We start from the raw sequence: 12,325 nt of genomic DNA, 5'->3' as shown, positions 1-12,325 counted from the left end.
AGCAATTTTTGCAAATTTCCAAGCAGTTTCAAAGAAAACATCCCTTCAAATTTCACTAGAAACCTACAGATAAGAGAGCACTCAGTGTCAAGCTGGGAACAAGCCCTGCATTCTGTGAACAATGGGCTGGTTTTGTTAGCATCGTTGACTTGCTGGGTATGGTGAAAGGTTTACCGCTACTTTGATAAAACATGCGTTTTCAATTTGGAAGCTATTCATCATATGACTAATGTTATAAAAATTTAAATCCTGGCTAATAACAGCACCTTGTTATTTGTACATCACTTCAGAATTTCTAAAGTGCTTTCACATAATCTAATTTTGAAAGCCTCCATTTACTGACTGTTATTATGGGTGAAGCACTTTGATACCAAACAACATCTCATCTACTCCTCACGACGGCCCTTAATGCAGGTATCATTATTACTACTATTTCACACCTAAAGAAATGAAAGATTAGAGGGTTCTAACAGCCATGGATAAGTTAAAAGGCACATGGTTTAACTTTTCCATCCCCTAAACTAGAACTCTTTCTATTACATCATTGCTTTCCTACAGTGGCTCCTAGACTTTTGGATTTCATTGACAAGTAGGCCTAAGAAAAAGAAGGGTGGGGGACCAACATAGGGTTGCTGGCTTTTTATTTTGCTACTTTCTATTCTCATCACAAGTTCCAAAAATGAGTATTTTTATATCCAAAAAAATCTGTAAGGATAAAATAGCAACATAATGCCAGTCCTTATTAAGAAAGAACAGCTGGTAACCTTACACCAAATATATACACACTGATAGGTGTATATTGTATTGTTCTTATTTTTGGCATTTTGCCTTCGATTAATGAAAAACTGGACCAGCACCGGTCCCCAGACTGATACGTGGAAAACGCTGATTTACAGGTCCTCTAGAAAGAAGTGTTTTGCTAGTTAATTTCTTTTTCAACATCGAAAAAATAAACAAGAATCTTCTCGCATATTACTTTCTATTCCTAAAAAAGTCTCAATTCTATCCATCACCAAATGTCAGCCAAAGACACCTCGCTGGGGTTGGGGGCAGAGTGCAGCTGGTTATAAACTGGCACGCACACGCACATCCTGAAATGAACTACTCACATCTTTTAATAAATTCAGCAAAAGCTAAGGCCCCCGATGACACGCAGAAGTAATAATTACCTTTTTTCTAGTTGTTTTTTAATAAACTACTGTAAGGGTTAAAAACATGCAAAAACTGGTAATGATCACCAAAAAATTAAATGTCAACCTTAGACATATGCCACCCAATTTCTTACTTAGCTCTCTTCCCTTTTGTATCTTCTATGAGTTCCCTGTCTTAATTTTTTGGCAAGGTTTGTAGAAACTCTGGTTCTTCCTAAGAATATCTGTAACTACAATCTGGGCTGTTTTCTCTTGTCACCCGGAAGCCATGGCAGGAGTCAGGCTTCAGGGTGAAACTACGGAGAGCCCCAGGGACTCTAAGACCAGCCAGCTGAGTTTGAATTGGCTGGATCCAAAGTTCCACTTAAGTCACAGATGCCCTGGGAGTTTTTAAGGCCTTCCATTAGTTTAACACAGTAGATCCACAATGGAGTATATGATGGTTGTAAGCGGGGGTCCTCAATAGTTTTGGCAACCCATTTGTCCTAGATTTTCTAAGTTAGTACTTGTTTCTTGTTATTCTATAGCTTGCAGTGAGGTGATTTGTTAAATGAATAGCCCAATGTGATTTAATTTATCTAACTATATGTCTAGATATCTCGATTTTAGATTTGAAAAATATGGCCACTATACCCAGACATTGTTTTATTAATTAAAATTATAAACATCATAAAAAATAATCATAAGTATTATATGCTTTCTCTTTAAAAAATTTTTCTCTTTAAGAAAAGTGGTCACACTTCTGTAGGATAACTTCTAATAATTATGAGAGTTTACATAATATACAATGTTGTGATGTCTTAAATCAACATGCGTATTTTGAATGAAGCTTTATTTCTTGGAGCCCTGGTAGTGCAGTGGTTAAGAACTCTGGCTGCGAACCAAAAGGTTAGCAGTTTGAATCCACCAGCTGCTCCCTGGAAACCCTGTGGTGGCAGTTCCACTCTGTCCTATAAATCAGAATCAACTCGATGGCAATGAGTTTGGGTTTGTTTGTTTTATTTAGTTACTAATTTAGGTACACTTTCCCAACTCCTGACAATGTGTTTTATCACTTTAAAATGGCTATATGATGGAATTTAAGTAAGGTCTATAGATTGGATGGTAGTATTGTATCACTGCTAATGTTCCTGATTTTGATGAGTACACTGTGGTAATATAAGTGAATGTTCTTCTCAGAAAATACATCCCGAAATAGTTACGAAAAAAGGCCCGATGCCTGCAACGTACAAATCATTCTGAGACAGAGATAGAGGAGGAGAGAGAAGGAGTGGGGCGGGAATGATGAACTTAAATGTAGCAAAATATTAACAAATGGTGAGTTCAGGTGAAAGGTATTTGGGAGTTCCTTGCAATATTGCTACAAATTTTCCCTAAGTTTGAAAGTACTTTAGAAAAAGGAGTAGAAAACAACAAAACACTTGGGGAGTTAGTGCCCTCGGCCTGGCAGAAAATCCCCGAGATAGTTGTGGAGCACTCTTAAGAAACGTTGCCTGCCCAACAGCTATGCACAGAAGGGATACTGTGTGGAGGAACACAGATATCCATGCCTGAGTAAAAAAGCAGTTTGCGTCAATTTCCTGGTATTGATAATGCGCTGTAGTTATGCTGGATGTCACCTTGGGGGATGCTGGGAGATGGGGACACAGGACCTCTCTGTACTATTTTTGTTACTTTCTGTGAGTCTATAATTGTTTCACAATACAAAGTTAAAGAAAAGTGGTATAGAAGAGTTGGACTCTGAATGGGAAGTTTTACGGATATCTTTACTTATGTTTTCCTTTTTATATGTGTACAAAAGTGATATACGATAAAAATCTATGTCTAAGTCTGATGGGCTCATTCAATAAGTATAAAATAAAAATTCTAAGTGATTAAAAAAATGGGCATGTGATATTCCAACTAACTCATCTTCATCAGCCTTCCACAGGTCCTGGGCATGATGAGGTCCCAGAATACCCCGAATCTGGCGTTCAGAGACTGACTCCATTCTGCCCTGCCTCTTCTCTGCCTGCCAACATCCTCTCTGCTGCAGTGAGGAGAGACCACTGGATCTTGTCACCACAGCTCCTAGGGCCCCTTGTGGCACTTTTAGGTAAATTAGAAGCAAGAGGGGTTTCCTGAAGTTTCTTTTTTTCTTACTTTTTTCCTCCACAGGACCGCCTGCTGCCTAAAGCTGCTTTATGAATGTGCTCATGTTCAGATAATAGGTGCTAGAATTTTAGCTCAATCTGGTGTCTCCCCTCGCACAGGCCAGCTCCCCAAAGTGTTGCTTCTCAGCTTAAAGAATTAAAAAAAAAAAAATTTTTTTTTTTTTTTAAGTCATTTAGCAGTAGCATTCGGCCTGGAGTTCTGAGTGTGTGAATTCTGGCCAAAAGCTGCAGATGGTTAAGCTATTTCCTCCCGGAGTTTGATGGAATAATAAAAGGTTACTCTTGTCACAGTAAGGAGGTCTGCAGCTGGTCCCATTTCCTTTTATTACTATCCAATGTAAACAGATTAAATCTAAGTGCTCGGATCACCAGGAGGGTACATTTTTAAACCACAGATTCTTTATGTCTTCTCTGTCTTTGCTTTATACTTTGAGCACCCTCATTCCCCTTTCAGATGCCATTTTTCATCACTGGGAATGTCTTGGAAACTGTCCAAGCCCTCTCACCAGCTAAATACCTCTTTTCAAATTCATTCTCTCTTCTCACTAGCCAGCCCTATACTGCAATAGCGGGCAACTTTTACCTTGCACATTGATTGCAATGGGTTGGATGACCCAGGGGCAAGTGCCTTGACCACCTCTGGCTGGGATCACCACTAGCATCCTGAGGAGTCCCTCCCGGAACCTCTCAGGGCTCCTACTCCCAACCAGAAGCCATTAAGCTGCTGGGAAGAGGGAGATCCTGGAGCTGCCACCTAATCAGCCACAAGCGCTGGTGAGGCCGTGGGAGGCCAGGGATGGCATGTGAGGAGGGATTAGTCACTGGTGTGCAAGTTTTATTACTTATGAGTAACAGCCCATGGAACTTGTGGATGGATCATCTAGTCCAGGGGTTTTTAGTCTTCTTTTTTAAAAACAAACCTGAAACCCCTGGTTCAAAAGAAACTTTACCTAAAAGTCCTCTATATAAAGTACTCAAAAGGGCGCAGCTGTTTGAAGGGACCCAGGCCCGTGGCCTCCTCCTAACTCCCCATAGTGACATTTGAAGGGGCACCAAGGAATACAGTTTGAAAACCATTAGTCCCGGTTTACATATGAAGAAACGAGGGAAGTCTAGAGAGAGTGAATAGCCTCTCCAAGGTCACATGGTCAGTTAACAGCAGAACAGAGTCCAGCATTTTCCCCACCACTCAACTCAGCTTTACCGCATCCATCAGCGGGACGTCAGTGTTCTGTGTGCTTAGAATGAGCAGGTCTCAGTCCTTACAAAAGTACCCTCAAGCCTCCCGGATGAGCAAAAAGTTCTGTGAGAAAGGAAAATCCTATTCTCTCTGGCCAAACTATGGTAAAGGGGAGCTCTCCATTATAATCCAGTTTAATAACATCCAGGAGGACTCGTGAAAGGGGTCATTTTTTGTGACAGCACTAAAAGCACCTGAGTGTTCAAATGCACAACTGTAGACGTGGCAATGGCAGCCACTAGCAATAGGGAGGCATGAGGGCCCTGCAAATGACACTACCACACAAAGCACACTCAGAGGGTGCACGTATGCGTAGAGGACAGACCAAAGGAATGAGCTGGACCACCAGACCACCCCCCAACCCCGCCATCCCAATCTTCCCTCCCAAAATGTGAGGGATGCATTTCTGTAGTTAGAAGAAATCTTTTGTTTTCTCTGTGCTAGCCAATAACGTGATAGCTTTAAACCAATGACGTGAAATCCTACAGATCTCCAGGATACAGCTTCAAGATAGCCCTTCACTTTTGTTCATTCAGTCTTATTCATGGGATTCATTTCTATATCCTCCACTCTTTAGTGAGACATCAAGATGTAATGAGAACAAGCAATGGGAAAGGAATTCTAGTCTCTGACTTCTACACCTGGCTTCCAGTCCTAGCTCCTCCATTTACAAACTGGGCAACCCTGGGTAAATTACTTCACCTCTCTCAGCTGCAGTTTCTTACCTATAAAATGAGAGGTAGACATTATGAAAACGAAATAAGGTATGTAAAAGATTTTTAACCCTTTTACCTCTGCTGGTACACATAGGTACCACTTGCCTTTCCCACCTCTGGGGTTTCTGAGGAGGTTTTTTTTTAAACAACTTAATAGTATGTGCTGGCACCCGTAAAAAATGTGAGCTACCCATATTATCACAACTATTTAATCAGTGAACCAGACACATTTCACTGTATCACTTCAGAACTGCTCCTGGGAATTCTGCCCTCACAGCCCTTCCAGGATTGCACACCTAACCCACTGTGCAAGGACCACAGGGCTAGCTGCAAAGTGTGTGACTGTGGGTTTCCCAGAGCTGGTCTTCCAGCCAGCCTCCTTTTCAGTTGTGTCTGGAGCAAACAATACCATAAAAGAATCCTCCAGCATCTGAGTGTAGAAAATTAAAAAGAAGGATCACTAATCCAGAAGGAAAAGTTCTGATTTATTACTCTAACCTCCCTCATCATAAAATGGCAGTGAAACAAAAACACCATCTATAGGATGAAGGGAGAGGAAATTTAGAGCTGGACAGAAAAATCAGAAGGAAATTAAAGTGCTAGTGTGCTCTGAAAAGGAACTCTCCAGATATGCCATTGGTCACCTTGGTATTTCCAGACCTGCCCAATGGCTTCCAGACCCAAAGTGATCAGCTTATAACTGAGTGGAGGCCTCTCTGAGTGTGCTGTGCTGCTAACTTCACTGGGGATCTTTCAGCCTTTCCCCTCATCACCATCCCAGATGAGAGTGCAACCGAAAGCTAAACTGGCAGGTTCAGGGGGTGATGAATGAGGCAGAGCAGAACTCTGAGGGCACCACCAGGTGGGCTAATGAACCTTGTATGTGGCTAAATCCGGTGGTTAGGCTCTTCAGGAGCAGAGAGGTGGGGCAAGAGAACTGTTGTCTCATTCAGTTTTCTAAATGCACTTTCAGAAAAAGCCATTCTAAAAAAGACCACCAAAGTTGTAATGTCTGAATGTGGTCAATGTCCAAAGGATTATATCTGGAGAATGCTGACCCATTTTCTGAAACAAACATCAGGTAGGTTACACGTGGTAATGCAAACCAGACTTACTTGGTCTAAATCGCCTTTCTCCATGGCCAATTCCTCCATTTCTGGTGCTGGTTCATCTTCCAGGAAGGGATTGGTGGATGGGGGTGGGGACTCAAGTTTCTTCTGTTAAGAAGATGTGAGATGTTATCATCAACCCTGGGAGCCTTAGCAATGGATGGAAAACATTTAGCTCAACAATTCAAATCCTGTTTCTATCACTGAGTCATTTTCAACAAAGCTTTTAACTTCAGTTAACTGACTTGACGTAATGGACTTGCTTTCCACATCTGTGAACTACCAGGAGATTCAGAATCACAGAGCTCAACAGCCTGATCCCCAAATCCACCACTGAGCCCGTGATCAGGAATCCGATGTTATCAACTAATTAGCAACTTTTAAAATTTGTTTGTTGACGCTTAGGCTTGGTGGGTTCTCTTTCTCACTAATCCCCTCTCCCTAAAATGCCGACAATCTTTAAAAAGATAACTAGAGGTTAGAAACATTGCTTTCAAAGAAATATTGCTTTCTAAAAATAGTTTTAAGTTTATAGGGCTTCCCCCCCCGCCCCCCCAATGAGATAAAGAAGCCAGACTTTCAAAGTGTCTCAATTTGAAATGCTTGCTTGGTTATGAGACCGTATTGTTTCTCACTGGGGTTTCTCAATGCAAAATCATTGTCCTACTAACGATCACCTTAAGCTAATGCAGTGACGCAGTGATCGCAAGGCTTTCTTCATACACTGAGGCTATACCTGTATCATAGCATCCAAGTATTCTGGCCAAGAATTAAGTGGTTTAAATGAATGTAAGCAGAATAGTCTTAAAACCTAAATGTGTGTTTTTTGTTTTCTGTGTATTTAGTTCAGTTTTTTGTTTGTTTGTTAATGCCTTCAGCTGATGTCCTGGCACTTAGCAGAGGCATTCACACTACAGGCCATCTGCTGTCCCTCCTGGTGCAGGGATTAGTTCAAGTTGCTCCACTAGTATATGCTAAACTGTCATAAATACATTTAAAAACTCCCCTCCACCTGGCTTTCTTTTCTCCAGAGAGCCATTCCTTGCTCCTTCCCCTCATCCCCAGCACCAACCAATCCCTTTTATCCTGCATATCCACTTAGTTTCCTTTCAGGTAAAACTCTCGGCTCCCAGGCATAAACAACATCTCTAGATCAAATGTGTGAAAACTTCCAAAGAGCTGCCTCAATTCTGTTGTTGCACTGATAGAAAGGGCACATGACCGATGCCCCTTTTTATGTATCCTGTGCTGCTTCTCACATTTTACACACTTCATCATATTTGATCCCTCAAAGAGCCCTGTGACTATTTCTTCATTCAGCAGATGAGGCTGCTGTGGCTCAGAGAAGTTAGGTTATTTGGCTAACGCAGCAAAGTTGGAGCTAAAACCCATGTCTCCTGCCTCAGCTTTCCCACTAGCCTGTGGTCCTACTCAGTGGCGTATTCTGAAATAGTGGTCATAGTCAGGACTAGGAGGTGACTTTTCTCAAGATTTTCCTGTGGTTGCTGCAATGGGACTTACTTGGGAAGGGACTTCTATTGATAATCCAGAATACGTAATAGTAACTTTATAGTTTCTTGTTGAATTCAAGCCCATCTGGCATTTTAATTCATTTAGTTTCTGAGCACCTATTACATGTCAGGCACCAGAGACAGGATAAGGAACCAGACAGACACAGTCCCTGCCATCAGGGAGTCCAGTGGGGAGAAGACAAATAAATGTGCAACTGTAATATTTTAATAAGTACCTGGGTAAGGGACATACAGAATGGGATGGGAGCATGTGGCAGGGAAGGCATCCCAGAAGAAGGGACTTCTCTAATTCGGGGCCTGAAGGATAAGTGAGAGTTTTAGCCAGATTGGGGTTGGTGTAGACAACAAGGTTTCAGGAAGATGGAAAACTCTGTGAAGGCCTGAAGGTGAAAATATCATTCATGTCATCTCAGTTCTTGTTTATTCGATCAGATTTCATGATTTAGCTGTTATAGAAGATCAATGGGGGAAGGCTATTGAATATGCTCAGGAAATATATTTTTTTGAAACCATGATGAAAGCAAGGTTAGTAAAGTGGGCTAAGGGAGTTCCTGGACTGTACTCTCACTGGTGGGAAGTGTCAAATGAGTGCGTTTAAGTGGCAAGAAGTGAAACAGAAAAGGCAGCAATGAAGCAACATTAGAGGCGGCAGAAGTGGGGCTACCTGTGCTGGGCCAGAAGATTCCCAAGGCTTTCTCTATTTCCACAGTCTATCTTTACTAACATGCTGATGGAATTACTGAGGGGGCATCATGAATACTAAGGTAACTCCTTGCTTGCTCATTTGGGGCACATAATTTCCAAGTGTGGCCCAAGCTGTGAGAAGCACAGTGATGGACTCCTCTGTCCATCCATCTACTTGACAAATGGATGTGCTGGGCACTGGGAGTAAAAAAAAAAAAAAAAAATTTTTTTTTTTTTGGGAGTAAAGCAGTGAACAAACCACCCTCTGTCCTCATGGAGATGACAGTCTGGTGGGGGTGGCAGACTTTAATCAAATAACCACACAAATACGTGATAAGGGTTATGAAGGAAAAGTAGAAAGCATACAACAGGGGGTCACAGAAAACTTCCCTAAGGAAGTGATGTTTGAGTCAGACCTGAAGGATACCCTGGAGTTAAATATGTGAAGGGCAGCAGGAGGAGTGGGGTGGGGAGGAACCAGAACTTTCTAGGCAAAGGAATAGGAGATGTTTGCCATTCATTCAACAATTATGTCCTGAGCATCTGCCCTGCTCTAAGCACTCTTCTGGCACTAGGGATATAACACTCAATAAGGCGGATAAGGAAAGCACTGTGAAGAAAATAAATTTAGGAACTGGGATAGGCTGGGGAAAGGATGAGGAAGTGTTTCTTTATGGGGTGATGAGAGAAGGGCTCTCTGAGGAGGCGATATCTGAGCAAAGCCCTGAATGAGAAGGAGCCAGTCGGGAGAAGATCAGGGGAACAGTACTCTCAGCAGGGGACCCAGTGCAAAGGCTGGAACAAGCTTGGTGGGCTTGAGGGACAAGCCCTCTGGCTGCCACACAGACAGGGGACATAAGGTAAGAGAAGTACCAGGTGACCAATCACTGGGCCATGTTAAAGATTAGATTTTATTCTAACTGCAACTGGGTAGTCACTGTGGGTTTTAAACAGGGAAGTGATATGATCTAATTTAGATCTTTAAAATAGCATTCCACTGAAGTGGGGAGAATAGACTCTAATGGAAGTAAGAAGACCATCTGAAGAGGCAGCTTCAGTGTTCCAGGCAAGGGCTGGAGGTGGCCTAGACTGAGATGGTACCATGGAGACAAAGCAGCTAGACTTGGGACACGGTTAGAAGAGAGCGCTGAGAGAGCAGAAGCGAAGGGTAAAGGAGTCAAGGACCACTCAGTTTGGGGCTTGAGCAACTGTGTGGCTTGTGCTGTCATTACCTGACAAGGAGTACCCTAGTAGAGTGGGAGAGCCCAGGCTTTGGATTTGACAAACCCAGGTCTGAGTCCAAAGTCTGCCATCGTGTGGAAATCCTGCTTACCTTCTCCAACCTGCAGTTCTCTCATCTGCAACGTGAAGGGATATTAATGCCTGCCAATGAGCAGTTGTAAGGATTAATGAGATAATGCACATAAAGCATGAGATAGGTCTACAAAGCAGCTCAACACATGGGAAGAAGTTCAGTAAGTGGAAGCTTGTGTTGTTAGTATTTAAAGGGGTGGGCAACTAAATAAGGCAGAATTGCTGTGGTGCCTCTGTTTAGGAAGCAACTCTCCGTAGGGAAAGACATGGGAGCACAGGGCTAAGAAGTCTTGTGAGAAGAATTCCTTTTAACTACCACAAGTGAGATCTAACCCTACTATGTTGTCTCTTTGAGATCTTTCCAGGAAATGGAAGCAATGGGCCAACCAAATTACAAGTGCAAAGATGCACTGAGCTCCACCCTTCTCCCTGAGTCGACAGCAAAGCCCTCAAAGTACTGCACACACCACCTGTCTGTTAGCAAATGTTACATGACAAAAACCCTATAGTGCAGGTATAGACTCATGCCATTTAGAGGGTGACGTTACTGCTCCAATTTACTTCCTGTAATGAAAGAACACTTTTTTGCAGAAAGCGATCCCTGGCACAATTCTATCTCCCGTGCAAAAGCCCTGTTGTATGAGTCAACCAGAGCACACTGCTCCTTCCTGCTTTGCAGCTGTTGTAGACCATTCAGAGTCCCAAGTTTGAGTTTAGATTTTAAATAGCTTAAATGACATATTCCATGAGCTCCGAGGCAGCTAAATGAAACAAAAAATCTGCCAAAGTAATGAACAGCCTTCCAATTTTAAAAGAACTCATTCTTTTTGCAATGATGACAGCTGATGTCAAATCCATACAGAAAGGTAAAGTCCTTCACATAGCAAGTTAATTCCTACTGATTGAATCAGAGGACATTCTCAACACCTCCACGATCCTAAGGGCCACGGGGCAGCCAGACTGTCTAATTTGCTAAAGACAGAGAGCCTGGCTTTAGTCAGCAGCATGCCCGTATCTGGGTCTGCCTGCATAAGTCCCTTTCTGAGCCCTAGCAGGATATTTCAAATCATCAAAGAAGGAACCCTGAAATTTAAGACTAATCTTCCTTTCCCTGGAGCAGAAAGCTTTCAGTTACAAGATAAAAGTTCCTAATGCCTGCATTTCTTAGTCTGTAAATATCCTACTCCTGCCCAATTCCTGATTTGTCCTTAAAGAGCTGGCCTGACGGCTTTAGCTGCTAACCAAGGTTGAAACACCAGGCTCTGCACACCTGGGTGTTTAATTTTCCCAGGATCACTCTCCTGGTGCTACCATGTCTGTATCTCATATTATGATAATTATGGATAGGTCTTTTTCTCCTACTAGACCATAAGCACCTGTCTGATTCAATTTTGCCTCTTCCCCAAGGCCTAGCGATGCCCTAGACAAAGAGGGAGCTTGGAAAACATTTGTGAATAAATGCTGGTCAGTAAGACAATCCTCTGCAGAAACACGAAAACAGTTTCTATTTTCGGTAAACAAAACAAAAAACTCGTGTGTGCCTGTGTACACACGCTCCTAAAAACCCACTGCCGCCAAGTTGATTCTGACGCATAGCGACCCTCTAGGACAGAGCAGAGCTGCCCCATAGGGTTTCCAAGGCTGTAAATCTTTACAGAAGCAGACCGCCACATCTTTCTCCCATGGAACAGCTGGTGGGTTTGCACTGCTTACCTTTCGATTAGCAGCTGAGCGCTTAACCACTGCGCCAGTGCATGCTTCTAAGAGGGTCTAAAGAATATACACCAAATATTAAACAGTGGACATTTCTGGGGAGAGGGATTTGGAGTAGTTGAGAAAGGAGAAAACTTTTCAAAAAAATATTTTATTCTGTTCAGGTGTTTAATAAGTATGTGTTACTCTTTTATTTAATAGATAGGATATTAATTTGAAGAGTGAAGATCTATAACTAAACTCGTACAGCATTTTCTAGAACCTTTAATTTTTTAAATTGAGATATAATCCATATACTACCTAATTAGCCATTTTAAAGTGTTCAATACAGTGGTTTTTAGCACATTCACAAAGTCGTGTGATCACCACCACTAATTCCAGAACATTTTCTTCATCCCCATAAGAAATCTCATACTTGTTAGCAGTCTCTTCCCATTTTCCCCCACCCCCAGCCCCTGACAGCCACTAATCTGCCTTCTGCCTCTATGGATTTGCCTATTCCGGATATTTCATGTAAACACAGAATCATACAATATGTGGCCTTAGCATAATGTTTTCAAGGTTCATCCATGTTACAGCATGTATCAATACTTCATTCCTTTTTATGGCCAAGTAATATTCCATTGTAAGGATATACCACATTTTGTTTACCCATTCATCGGCTGATGGGCATTTAGGTTGTTTTCACTTTTTGGCTATTATGAACAATGCTG

The 12,325-nt window shown here is 42.2% G+C and overlaps 1 protein-coding gene across 8 annotated transcripts in view; it reads right to left on the bottom strand.

Moving 5' to 3' along the window:
- VPS53 (VPS53 subunit of GARP complex) overlaps nt 1–12,325 on the bottom strand; it is a 143,908-nt gene that overhangs the window by 57,544 nt on the left and 74,039 nt on the right. For all 8 annotated transcript variants that reach the window (XM_010596477.3, XM_064271508.1, XM_023556245.2 and 5 more), the window contains one exon: nt 6,376–6,477. In XM_010596477.3, coding sequence (XP_010594779.1) covers nt 6,376–6,477 — 102 coding nt within the window. The remainder of the gene's footprint in view (nt 1–6,375; nt 6,478–12,325) is intronic.

Source organism: Loxodonta africana, chromosome 18, assembly GCF_030014295.1.
Source record: "Loxodonta africana isolate mLoxAfr1 chromosome 18, mLoxAfr1.hap2, whole genome shotgun sequence".
NCBI lineage: Eukaryota > Metazoa > Chordata > Mammalia > Proboscidea > Elephantidae > Loxodonta > Loxodonta africana.
Note: the sequence above shows the minus strand (reverse complement) of the source record. Positions and strands in the feature narration are given on the sequence as shown.